General features: G+C 37.0%; 2 protein-coding genes across 3 annotated transcripts in view; both read left to right on the top strand.

Annotated features, from left to right (window-relative positions):
• The window catches only part of ess2 (ess-2 splicing factor homolog), a 779,665-nt gene that overhangs the window by 695,715 nt on the left and 69,457 nt on the right, over positions 1-14,493 (top strand). The gene's annotated exons all lie outside the window — the stretch shown is intronic.
• gpat4 (glycerol-3-phosphate acyltransferase 4) overlaps positions 1-14,493 on the top strand; it is a 36,428-nt gene that overhangs the window by 859 nt on the left and 21,076 nt on the right. The window contains exons 1-2 of one of the 2 annotated variants that reach the window (XM_073914150.1): positions 795-928; positions 1,281-1,818. In XM_073914150.1, the coding sequence (XP_073770251.1) occupies positions 1,651-1,818 (168 nt within the window). In that variant the 5' untranslated portion in view covers positions 795-928; positions 1,281-1,650. 2 annotated transcript variants of the gene reach the window in all.

Raw genomic sequence — 14,493 nt, 5'->3', positions numbered from 1 at the left:
AATAAATGAATGCCGCCTTGAAGCAACTTGAAAAAAAACTGAATCCAAACTTTTGAACGGTTTACACACACACACGTAAATATATATATATATATATATATATATATATATATATATATATATATATATATATATATATATATATATATATATATATTAGGACATTTACTTTTTTAACATTTTTTTATGTAGACAAGATTACACATTGCAATATGTAGTTTTATTGTGCAATATATAATTGCGATGTGAATACAAATTTACTAGATGAGTTGAATTAATGTTTGTAAGGAATCTATAATAATAGATTGATTAAGAAGGTTCAGTAGGGGAGTGCAAAAAATATCTACAAGCATAGATAAATCCAATAAAGAAAAATATGCTAATTAAATAAACGCGTTCAAACTGTATTCAGGGATTCAGTAGTTGAATAATTAAATTTAAAACAATACTGCATAGTCTTCGTTTTATACACAATTCAATAAAATAAATCATTATTAAATTTTCAAAGTTACAAAGGTACCATTTCTTATGCCTGAACTTTTAAAACCCTCACAGAGTCACAGGCCTCAAAAAAAAAAAAAACACTTGCAAAATGATAAGTTATAACTCAGACTAGGCATAGGATGATTACCGCGATGTGGGAAAGGTTTTAAAACAGTCAAAATTTTCTGCTATAATGTTTCTAGGATATTTGTAAGATTTTTTTATTTACGTTTTTTTATTTATTTAATTTTTTTTGTAAGACAACAGTATCTCCAGCAGAAAAAGATATCCAAAGATGCTGTTTTAAATTGTGAAGAAATCAGTGTTTTTGAACAAATGAAGACAGCAGGAGTCAGTGATTCATTTCAATAGTTTAGCCTGACATGCTTACTGCTCCAAAATATTTTAAATATCTTTTAAAATAAAAAATATATTGTTTCTAAAGGTGAGAAAAACGTTTTGTTTTTTTTACCCAGACATTTAAAAAATAATATATTTTTATCCAAGGTCATCATACTGTCATTCTTATACCGGCCCATGCCTAGGCTCTACATTGCATACACTTGTGTTGGGAATGATCACCTTGCAATATTGATGCTGAAACAATATATATATATATATATATATATATATATATATATTCCATTGAACTTATTTTATTACTTAAAATAAACTGACTTAAAACAGCTTGAGTAACTTATGACATTAAGTTAAAACGTGACTAACTTAGTTTAGCAACTTACCTTAAACTATAGATATAATTTAATAAATATGTGCTCTTTATTTTTTCTTTTTAGATATGTCAGAAATGGCTGTGGACCTTGATGTGAGACTGTGATAGGCCACTGAAGCAGATGGAATCATCCGAAGGAAATCCTGGACAATAACACATATTTATTACATAAAACACTCCAGTTATATTTATTTATTTATTTATTTATTTTTCACTAACCCTCATGTGTCATACTGGCACGTCTGTAGCATCATAATCTGTTAACTTAATGGATAGTTGTCCATCGTTTCAGGCATAAATGATCATTTTCCCATATATGCCCATGAAGTCCATGTTTCAGCGCAGGCTTCAGAAATTGAGGCACTCTAGAGGAGTCCAGCAGTCTGTGTTTAGGTAATCTTGTCACTTTTAAAGCATTCTACATTTCGGTCAAGATGGAGTCGTACCTTTTCCCCTTCGACAGTCTGATATGCATGCTCCTGGGCATCTCTTTAACCGTATGGTGCACCCTTCTTCTGGTCTTCATCATTGTTCCTGCGATCCTCGGCGTGTCATTCGGCATTCGCAGACTCTATATGATGTCCCTGATCAAGCTTTTTGAGGTGAGTTGAGTTGTTTTTCATTGATCATCTCCTGTGATTCATCTGAACAGATCATTTGAATGATTGTAGTGTTAACTGGAGACTAGATCTGACTGATCTTATTTGATACAATAAGTTGACTGAGGGCTCGTTCTGACTCTTATTAATTGAGTCAGTGAATTGTTAATTATGGCTCGTTTCCACTGACTGGTACAGTACGGTACGGTTTGGGTCAGTATGGGTCACCTTTATCAGGCTTGTGTTTCCATAACCAATGGTACCCTTTTGGTGGGCGTGGTGCATGACAGAACGTTTCTGTCGCATCACTCTCGCTCGAGGAAATGTCTACAATAAAGCTGTGCGGGTCACTCACATATCATATAAAAAGCACTTCTCACAAAACAGATGCTTTACATGCATAAATACCTGTGTATAAATGTTTATTACTAACTTTTCAATGAACATGATTAGATTATAACTGCAGATCAATGACAGCGCAAAATAGCCTAATGTAACGTCTGTAATTATTAGGGATGTAACGGTATTGTAAATACCATCATACCGCAATATTAATTTTTTTCGATATTACCGAAGTCGCATGACTCGGTAAAACTATAGGTCTTCTGAGAAAATTTGCTCAGGCGAATGAAGCGAACGGGAGGTAGCGAAAACTACAATTCCCATCAGCCCATGCTTGACCATCATCCCTTGCGGTCTGTTGTCGCTACAGATCCAGTAATGCGGAAATGGAGTGTGCTGCTATAAGCGGGGATGAAAAGAGCTGGAAAACTCTAAGGCCCCGTTTACACTAATGCGTTTTAGTTTGAAAATGCATAAGTTTTGCTACGGTTACGCCATCCGTCCACACTACGCCGGAGTTCTCGAGCGCTGAAAACGGAGCGTTTCGAAAACGCTGGAGAGGCCGTTTTCATTCTGAAACGCTGCTGCTCCGTCTCAGTGTGGATGATGGAAAACGGAGACATCTGAAAACGGAGGCGGGGCAGCAGACGTTCGCCTCTCTGATTGGGGCTTTTCCTGAATATTAAGTAGCCTAACACGCACAGTTCAGTCCTGCATTCTCTCCGTGTAAGTTCAGACTTCGCAAGTTTGATCAAGGCTGCAGTCTCTTCTTCTCAGTTTGATATGGAAAAGCAGACTATACCGAGGACACGGGTAAATCTTCAAAGGGAACAGTGTACTTTATAACTTCATTCACATCACCCTGGCTTCGTTGTTTCACTTTCTCAACAATAAAATGTAAACATGATTTAAGGAACTGCCTATTTTCATTTTAATATTAGCAACTTAGACAGCAGACATGTTGAGGTGTCGTGCTGCATAAGATGAGCGTCATCTTCACTGTGTGGATATTTATAACAAAACGGAGCCGATAACAACTGCCTCCTTTCAATTTCAGTGAAAATACGAAACACAGCCTCTCTTTTGCTGAGTATCAGTTTAAAGAATCGATAATGGCCATTTTAAAAGTATGACATACAATAAGTTTATACATTATAGGAAATAAAGGCAAGCGATCAGTCAATATACAGAATGTACGTGGTTACATTAATCATTAACTTATCTTTGCGCTCAGCCACAACACGTTACCTGAGAACAAGTAACAGATTCCAATGCCCAAAGTCAGGGAATATGTCATTAGATAAAGACAACAAGATAAATGAAATATCCCGTTTAATAAATATAGTGAGATTAGATCCAGCGGGAGATGCTTGATGAGAAGTCCGACTAGCAGAGCTCTCATCTGGGTAGATGGGCTGAGTGTGATTAAATGTTGAATGTGATGAGTTTTCAACAATACTAAATTGAAACTTTATTTTTTTACATGGTTTAATAATTTTTTGTTATTAAAATTGAAGTTCCTGTTTCAAAGCTTACAGATAGATGGCTAATTTGTATGTCATTGACACTTTTTTGGAGTATTTTCATAAGTTTTGTTTTTTCCTGTAAATGATTCAATAAATACCGTACCGTGACATTCATACCGAGGTATTACCGTACCGTGAAATTCTGATACCATTACATCCCTAGTAATTATATTAAATAAATAAATAAATAAATGAACACATACAGCCCCTTACAGTCTCCGATATGTTACCAACTACAGAAAAACTTTACACAGCAGACATTTCGTCCTTAATTAGGTTTAAAACAACACAAAATATAGCCTACAGTAGGGCTGGACGATTTGGCAAAAAAAAAAATAAAAAATCTAGGTTTTTTTTTTTATAAAGTTTGATTCACGATTTCGATTTTTTTTATTTTTTATTTTTTATTGTGTAACCTGTCAACTTAAACATTACAACAACATGACTGAAGTAACATTCTCTTTATAAGTAACTTAAACCATCTGGTGAAGGAACATTGTATTTTAATGTCCATACATAAATTGCCATACATAAATTGGCCAACAAGGTGTAAATATACGTAAAACAAATTCATAAGTTAAATATCGTTGCAGAAGATTTCAAAAATATTTGTGTAAATATTGCAGTTGCAGGAATACAGAGGTATTTTTTGCAAGTTTTGCTGAGCCAAGGAAAGATTGGCTGTCAGCTCGGCTTTGACTTTGTCTTCTTCTGATTGAATGACCGGTTGTAAAGCTGCTGCCTACACAAAAGATACAGTGGAAGAAAAGGACTGAACATGGAAACTGTAAAGCCTAATTTAGCCCAATGCATGAAGTTGTGGACGTATAGCAGGAGCAAATACAAGCACCAGATATGTGTCTAATAGAAAATAATACATTTTATCTATTTTTCTTTTTTCCCCCTTTTGAATACCGATCATTTCATGCGCTTTGCAGCTCTCTGTATTATGCCTCCTGATCTGTCTGGTTTTCAACTAGGTCTGCTAAATGACGTCATTGGGGCGGGTACTTTCGATTTTCATTGTTACAGCTGCTCACCTCTGCTCCTGTTCAAACCAAAAGATCAGCGCGGTTCGAACTAAGATCGACGCGGTTTTTAACATGGCAGGTTTTTACGTCCTTCATACATGTTGAGAGATCGAGTTTATGGACTTGATAAGGGAATATGTCTTGACAGTCCTCACAGACGTGACTCAGACTAATGCAACAAGTAAAATCCTACATGACTTCACGCTTTAACAGACAGTCAAGCAGGTCGCTCATCAGAAGCGCCGCGACAAGGCGCGCATGTGACAGTTTAAACTATCACACACCCAACGCGCACATTCGCATGATATTCAACATGAAACTAATCAGATAGCTCTCTGTGGCGCTGCTGAAATATGACCTGCGAATTGTGGCTGGGCGGCGCCGGTGTGTGTATAGAAATCTGTTTAGAATTCTAAAATCCATGACGCTGCGTGGCCGTGCGTCGCTTCTGGTGTGCGACCTGCTTCATACAGAGAGTGAACCAAAGCGCATTGGTGCCATTTATAATGTATCAAATATATTTTTTTTATCAAATCGCGATTTCTCGATTTAATATAAAATTAAATCGTCGTCAAAACTTAAACTCGAATTAATCGAAAAATTGCCCAGCCCTAGCCTACAGTCAGTGAAAACATCTTACCTGTGTCAGTAATCTTCAGCAGCACGTGTAGCCTCTTTTAGAGAGTCACTCCATCATTGCCAGTTCATTTTAGTCCAAAAGATGATGATAAAAATTAAATCAAGACTTAATGTACTCCTTTTTTTTCCCCCACTTCTCTTTTTTTTTATGCGCTTCACTCTCACGTTTGTCAGTGTCTGACAGGATCGGGTTTCAAAAGCACGTCAATAATCAAGCGCACGCTTTTATCATCAGCTCAAGAAGTTTGTTATTTCAGATATAGACACTTGGCGAGCGCAAGAAATAAAGCAAATAACGTACGCTCGCGCTTCAGACTGGATTGTGAAAAACTACGAGGCACAGGATAGATTCTGCTCTACTCCATGGCTTTGTGGCTGTTCATCAAGACGACGACAAGGCTTGTTTGAGCCCGGATCGACCATGGCTAATTATTATATCTATATATAATTCTGCTGTAAATATGGTCACCAAGATCACCATTAATGATGCTGTTTAATGTTGTAGCAATTACATTGTTTAACCAATAGGTGGCAAAACAAGCAACCGTCAAAAATACGTCACTGAATAGTTCTTCAAAACTGATTAATTAGTAATGAAACAAAGTGTTTATGAGTGAATTATTAAACCATTAATTAAAAATTTATGTGATGGACAAGATTATAATGTTAGATTTATACATTTAGCATTACCAGCAACAGTAGAAAATATTATTTCACAATATTGAACATTTTACTTTTTTTTTATAAAGCTAATTATTTCTTGATTTTTATTTTTAATAAAATTACAGGTTATGTAATGTAATGTGTATTTATATAGCGCATTTATTGTGTATGGCCATACACCCAAAGAGCTTCACAATCATGAGGAGGGGGGGGGGTCTCTCCACACCACCACCAGTGTGCAGCATCCACTTGGATGATGTGACGGCAGCCACAGGACAACGGCGCCAGTGCGCTCACCACACACCAGCTATTAGTGGAGTGGAGAGACATTGATAGAGCCAATTCGGTGGAAGGGGATGATTGGGAGGCCGTGATCGTAAGGGCTGATAGAGGGACTTTGGCCAGGACACCGGGGTTACACCCCTGCTCTTTCACGAGAAGTGCCATGGGATTTTTAATGACCACAGAGAGTCAGGACCTCGGTTTAACGTCTCATCCGAAAGATGGCGCCCACTGAGTTTAGTGTCCCTTTCACTTTTACTGGGGCATTAGGACTCACACAGACCACAGGTTGAGCGCCCCCTGCTGTCCTCACTAACACCACTTCCAACAGCAACCTAGTGTTCCCTAGTGGTCTCCCATCCAGGTACTGACCGGGCTCAGCCCTGCTTAGCTTCAGTGAGTAACCGGTCTTGGGCTGCAGGGTGATATGGCTCTAACTTATGTTTGTAAAACCCAAAGTTTCTTGCAGTTATGTTTTGTAATAAATGGAAAGCAAATGACTTTTGTCTCCTTTTTTTGCTGATCCTAAAAACGGTTTGTTTGGGATCCCATAGCAGAAAAACTGATTTTGTCTAAACGTGTTTTAATTTTTGATTCAGGCTCATTATCTTTCAGTTAGTGACCTCGTTGTTTCTTATTCTGTGTTTAGTTTTAACTTTTGCGTGTTCTAATTTTACACACGGTTTACACAATTTTTTTTATCTGTGCGCATTATTTTTTAATCTGCAATCCCGATACTTTAGGTGGGGGCTTGATCCCATATGGTCCAATCCATGACTCAAAAACTCTAGTGTGATCCGAACCGTGCGATTAGTGATGCGTTAAACCACTAGTAATAAAGTACAATACTTTGCCCATCGCTTGATTAAACTGCTGAACATGAACATCAGAGGAGCTCTGGAAGCACATTAGATGATGCCGCCGTCTCGTAGTGTAAGTTTTGAAGGTCATTCATGGAGGCTTGATTTGAGTTTTACTAAGTTGAGTTGTAGTCAGCGCGCTCTGCCTTCGCTGAAGTTTTCGGAGGCTAAAAATAGAGCATAGATTCACGATTGACTGAATTAGTAAGTCTGCAGGGTCTGGCTGTCATTTGACTTTGCCTCAGTTTAACCTGCGCTGTCACATATTCTCTCATCTTTAAAACTTTGCAGGCCGCATGCATTGTTGCAGCGCTTTGCAGAGTTTCAGAGCGGGTTGTTGATGTGTGAATCGATGGTGAGATGTTTATGCCACACAGACATTTTTTTTTAACCGTTCCTCTAGTGCAGTATTCATTATTTTTTTTAGAAACATGTGGAAATTGAAGTACAGTTGAAGTCTGAATTATTAGCCCTCCTGTATATATTTTTTCTCCCAAATTTCTGTTTAACGGAAAGAGGATTTCTTTGATCACATTTCTAAACATAAGTTTAATAACTCCTTTCTAATAACTGATTTGTTTTATCTTTGCTATGATGACGGTAGATAACATTTTGCTAGGTTTTATTCAAGATACTAGCATTTAGCTTAAAGGGACATTTAAAGGCTTTAATAGGTTAATTAAGGTAACTAGGCAGGTTAGGGTAATTAGGTAAGTCATCGTATAATAATGGTTTGTTCTGTAGACTATCTATAACAAATACAGCTTAAAGGGGCTGATAAATCTGACCTTAAAATAGTTTTAAAAAAGTTTAAATTTTAGCCGAAATAAAACAAATAAGAATTTCTCCAGAAAGAACCATAAAACCAGTCATAAGTGTACATTTTTGAAAATTGAGCTTTCTGCATTATCTGTTAAAAAAAAAAAAAAAAAAAACTTTTTATTGATGTATGGTTTGTTGGGATAAGACAGTACTTGGCTGAGAAATTACATGGATGGATTAATTGATTACTTTGACAAACAACCTAAATGTATTTTTGGCTATTGTCAAAAATAAATAAATAAATACCTGTGCAACTTAAGTGGTCCAGGGTCACAAATATGAATCTACTGTATGTATGTTGATGTACAGTCGGTACATTGTTTAATAGGATGTTTAGATTTGTTTTATTCAGAAAAGAAGTGTTAAATTAATACAAAATTATACGTTTATGTTAGAAAATATTTGTATTTGTTTTTATTATGGGTGGGCATAGATTCATTTTTTTTAATCTAGATACATTTTGGAATTTATCTAGATGAATCTAAATAAAAATGGCTCATTTTAATTCTGCCGAAGGCATTCAGGATATGTGTGCTACCCAAATAACCCAAAGTCTTTGAGAACGGGTTTCTCAAGCCAAGTGGCGAATTAGACTAGGAACTCATCTCCTGTTTCCAAAATGCATCACAAACTGCTTGAGAAACTGTTTTACTCTGATAATTGGTGATGAAAATAAACAATGTTCAATAAGATGTACTTGTGTTTACTAACTGTTTATTCAGTTAAACATGAATGATGAACTGTAGGCCTACATAAGATCCAAACAGTAACTTTTGATTACCTTTATCTGACTAAAGTCATAACTAAACTAAACAGAATAAGGTCTTTAGGACCGTTCGCCATATTTTCTTACAAGATCCACACGCGGCTAGTAAAAGACCGCACACACATACACACACACATCACGAAATGGCTTTTTTTCCTTTCCATTTGGCTTACGTTATTAAATTACATAACGTTCTTACTCTTTATTTGCATCTAATACCCCAGTTTTTCACGGGGGATGAATGAAATGTTCATGAGGTAAAGTGAAACTGCCGAACTGCAATTAACAGGCGTCCTGGTGAATTCAGACGGTTCACCGGTCAGGTATTTATGCACGCTAATATATCAAGGTGAAAGTCATCATAGCTTGCACAAAATAGACCCAGCTCCCAACCCAACTTTGAGAATAGATTAACGGCCCAATTTTTTTCGCGCAATAAGAGTCTCGCGTTAATGTAGGGCGTTAATGCCGATAACGGCCCACCACTATTTTTGTTAACTCTTCTATTTCACTCTTCATATAAAAAATATTGAGCAGTTGTATTTAACATTAATAACTATCAAAACTGTTTGTTGATCAGCAGATCACCATATCAGGAATATTTCTAAAAACTTCTATGACCCGAAGGCTGGAGTAATGATAATAAAACAAATAAAATATAAATAAAACAAAACAAACATCTCAAGCTGTTATCTGTGGCCTTCTGTTGCTTATGCATTTGCACTTGTATATCTGACGGTCAAATAGCCCACAACATGTGCGCTCTCGTGTTTTTATTTATTTTATTTTATTTATTTATTCTTTTATTTTATTATTATTATTATTATTATTTTATTTTTTCATTTTTGGGAGGTGTCAAATTTACATATGTGGTTTGAACGACCAGATGCAATTAGACCTGCATCCCAGACCACCTCCTGAAGTGGTCTGAGCGATCAGATCTATAAATTAAGTCAAAATTATTCCCCCTCCTTTGAGCAAGAAATTTTTTACAGTTTTTATCCATTTTTTTCTTCTGGAGAAAGTCTTATTTGTTTTGTTTAGGCTAGAATAAACCAGTTTTAAATAAAAAACAAAACAAAAAACTTTTAAGGTCAATATTATTAGCCACTGATTGTGTACAGAATAAACCATTGTGATAAAATGATTTCCCTAATTGCCCTAACTTTCCCTAATTGACCTAGTTAAGCCTTTAAATGTCACTTTAAACTGAATACTGGTATCTTGAATAATATCTAGTCAAATATTATGTGCTGTCATCATGGCAAAGATAAAAGAAATGAGTTGTTAGAAATTACTAATTGAAACTATTATACTCAGAAAGGTGTTATTCTTTTTGTTACACAGAAATTGGAGGAAATATATATATATATATATATATATATATATATATATATATATATATATATATATATATATATATATATATATATATATATATATATATATATATATATCTATATCTATATCTCTAGGAGGGCTAAAAATTCTGACTTCAACTGTATATCCATCTCAGTGCATTTACACCTGTCCTATTCATGATAAGATAACTATCCCATAATAAAAAACGCATGAAGTGACCAGGTGTAAACAGCTCCAATGTGATTCACTTGATTGAATTCACGTAATTACTGTAATCGAGACGACACCTAATTAATGCAATCATTTATTTTGCATAATGCATGTCAGTAGACTCTCTGTTTTGTCACCTATAATAGCTTCATATGGTTTCCTCTGCTCTCCACTCTCCTCCATCTGGACTGATTTATTCACTGTTTCCAAACCTCTTCAGACTCCCTAAAAAAACCTCCAGATGGCTGTTTTCAGTGACTAACGTCCCCATGCTCTGCTGTCCTGTGACCCTGCACAGAGGAGCCAGATTAATTCCGACAAACAGCTTGACTGTTTGCTGTTTCCCCGTCCCGAGCGTTACTTCTGCATCTCCCTGACTCACTGTTTTACTTACACGGACATCTTTCCACACTCCGGTGCTCAGCTGCTGTCCTTGCTTGACTAATCCACTTTAATGATCCCTGAGGGACAATTCAGATGCCCTAACAGCAACATCAAATGAAGAGCGCACACGTGTACATGCATGTGCTGATGTAGATAAACATGACAAAATATGGCAAAAACCGTTCCCTCGGGGTCCTGCGTTTCATTGTTCTTTTATATTTATTTACAACATTGATTTAATTTTTAAGTATAATTCTTTTCTCAAATATAGCATGAAAGGAAGGACATTTAATTACGTTTTCAAAGCTCACATTCCCACTAGAGGATGACACAGAAGTGAATTTTCACACCTGTCCCCGTCCCACTCCCACAGAAAGAAATCTTGTCCCGTCCCAGTCCCAGACCAAAGTAAAATGTCCCGCTTATATCATTTTTTTGATTTCATTCATTCATTCATTTTCTTGTTGGTTTAGTCCCTTTAATAATCCGGGGTCGCCACAGCGGAATGAATCGCCAACTTATCCAGCAAGTTTTTGCACAGCGGATGCCCTTCTAGCCGCAACCCATCTCTGGGAAACATCCACACACACATTCAAACACACACACTCATACACTACGGACAATTTAACCTACCCAATTTACCTGTACCGCATGTCTTTGGACTGTGGGGGAAACCGGAGCACCCGGAGGAAACCCACGCGAAGGCAGGGAGAACATGCAAACTCACAGAAACGCCAGTTGAGCCGAGGTTCGAACCAGCAACCCAGCGACCTTCTTGCTGTGAGGCGACAGCACTACCTACTGCGCCACTGCCTCGCCATTTTTTTATTTTAATATTATTATTATTATTATTATTATTATTTCTTAATTTAGACTTTAGGTAATACAAAGAATTTGATTTTATCTGCTCGCCATTTCGTTTAGACCAGCTACCTGTTTCTAGATATTTTTTGGAATGTAATGTGTATTCATATAGCGCATATTATTATGTGTATGGCCATACACCCAAAGTGCTTCACAATCATGATGGGGGGGTCTCTCCACACCACTACCAGTGTGCAGCATCCACTTGGATGATGCGACGGCTGCCACAGGACAACAGTGGTAGTGCGCTTACTACACACCAGCTATTAGTGGAGTTGAGAGACAGTGATCGAGCCAATTCAGTGGATGATTTGGAGGCCATGATCGTAAGGGCCGATAGAGGGACTTTGGCCAGGACACCGGGGTTACACCCCTGCTCTTTCACTAAAAGTGCCATGGGATTTTTAATGACCACAGAGAGTCAGGACCTTGGTTTAACGTCTCATCCGAAAGACGGCGCCCACTGAGTGTAGTGTCCCCTTCACTTTTTCTGGGGCATTAGGACTCACGCAGACCACAGGTTGAGCGCCCCCTGCTGGCCTCTCTAACACCACTTCCAACAGCAACCTAGTTTTTCCCAATTGGTCTCCCATCCAGGTACTGACCAGGCTTAGCCCTGCTTAGCTTCAGTGAGTAACCGGTCTTGGTTTAGATTAGATTAGATTCAACTTTATTGTCATCACACATGTGCAAGTACAAGGCACTGAAATGCAGTTTAGGTCTAACCAGCAGTGTAATAGCAGCAAGTGCAGGAGACAGGTATACGTTATAAAGTGCAGTTATTGAAATAACTATGGTGATATTTACAGATAGATGTACTGTGAACATTATATACAGGTTGTATTAGCTATGAACAGAGATTTACAATAAATGAATATATGTACAGGTTGCTATTAATAATTAGAAGTGTGCAGATAGATAAACATAGTTACAAATGTAAATGTACACTGAAAAAAATTATTCAAAGATGATTCCTTGGATTTACTCTATTTTTTTATGTTTAGTAGTTTTAAACACTTTATTTGGGCTGAATTTAAAGAAACAAATTAAGTTGAACATTATTAAATCTAATTTGTTTGTTTGAATTCAACACAAATAAATCGTTTGCAACAGTTTTGCATGCAGCACTTTTTTTAGTGTATATGTACTAGGGATGGGAAGATTAACCGATATTTATCGATACGCGGTCATGCGCGTGCACGATGCGAGTGCATCGGTTGAGCAGCAGAGGATGAATGAAATTTTGGAAGCAAATCGAGATGCATCGGTTTTTGCGAGATGCATCGGTTTTTCCGAGATACAGCTTATATTTTTAATATAGAATGTATTTTTTATTTATTAACAAGTGTTGTCAACCTGTTTTTGGCGCATAATTTAATCGACCTACATAAAGTAAGCCTTAGCAACGGATTTGCGGATGTGTACACTTACACTACAACTCAGTGTATCAGGTGTGCGGATGAAGCTAGTGGAGCGCCCTCAGAAAGCTCGAGAAGCAAAACAAACATTTTATTCCTCACTGAGTTTTAAATCTAAAGTATGGCAACATTATGGATTTAAGGATGGACGACATGACAGGACAGATGCAATTTGCATAATGTGCCGCGCATCTGTAAAATACGCGGGCAGTACGACTAATCTGAAATCTCACTTGAAGCGGCGCCACGGAGTTGTTGTGGAAGCATCTTCCAGTGTTCCTGCATCCTCGGCTTTCGCACTGCTTCAACCAGCTCCAAAAGTGGTGAGAAAAGTATTGCAAGTTTTTTTTTCCGTGCGCAACAGTTTTGTGCGCTCTATGCCAATAACGGATGCTATTGCATTGTTCATCTGCAAAGATATTCAGCCTAGTGTCACGGAGAACGAAGGTTTTAAACACCTCCTCCTGTTTATTTTTATTTAATTATAATAATAATAATATTAATAATAATAATGATAAAAATAATGGGTGTCACGGTGCACAGTGGGTAGTTTGACCACCTCACAGCAAGAAGATTGCTGGTTTGTTATATTTTAATTAGCCTGTTGTTTACAGTGACAGTGATGTTTCAAAGCAGCATAACACTGCTAGTTCACCACCTTAAGTTTTGAATATTCAGTGGCACTATATATCTTTGTAAAACTTGTTTTCATAGTTGAAAAGTTAAATCACAATTCTTGTTGTGCAATGGTAAACCTTTATGTTGAAAGAGTGTAAATATATATATATTTTTTTAATATACACTTATACATTCTGTTTATCTTGAAAATACTTAAATAATATGTGCTAAATGTTCTAAAATGGCCCTCTACTGTAAACTGACACTCTGTCTCTGAGAGAAGAGCCAGTTTGTAAAAAAAAGTCTTGGTTTTGCTTGGTTTATAAATAATCAAACTCATTCAATGGCACAGCATCCTCTTTCACATAATCTCATAAACTTGATCTAATTAGTTAGTGCTGAATTATCGCATCGTATCGTGATATGGGTGTGAATCGTATCGTGTTGCATCGCAATATGTCACAAATGTATCGCTAATATATCGGATCGTATTCTTTGTATCGAGATGCGTATCGGATCGGCATTATAGCTTAGATGCCCAACCCTAATATGTACAGTGGGTGTGTACATAATTACAAATGTCAATGTGCAGTGGGTATGTACAGTTCAAATAAATGAATCAGTGCAATATATATGAGCAATTTTTTTAATGTGCAAATGTTAAACAGTGCAGATTGTGATTGTGGGGATTATAAGTTAAAAGTTCAAGAGAGAGACAGTTCTGGGGAAGCCTGAAGCGGCTGCCGGAAGGCAGAAGTGAAAACAGTCTGTGAGCAGGGTGAGAGGTGTCCTTTAGAATACTGTGTGCTCTGCGCAGACAGTGTTTCTTCTGGATGTCCTCAATGGCTGGCAGTGTGGTCCCTGTGATGTGTTGGGCAGTTTTCACCACCC

The sequence above is a fragment of the Danio rerio genome, chromosome 10 (genome assembly GCF_049306965.1).
Source record: "Danio rerio strain Tuebingen ecotype United States chromosome 10, GRCz12tu, whole genome shotgun sequence".
In the NCBI taxonomy this organism is placed as follows: domain Eukaryota; kingdom Metazoa; phylum Chordata; class Actinopteri; order Cypriniformes; family Danionidae; genus Danio; species Danio rerio.
Note: the sequence above shows the minus strand (reverse complement) of the source record. Positions and strands in the feature narration are given on the sequence as shown.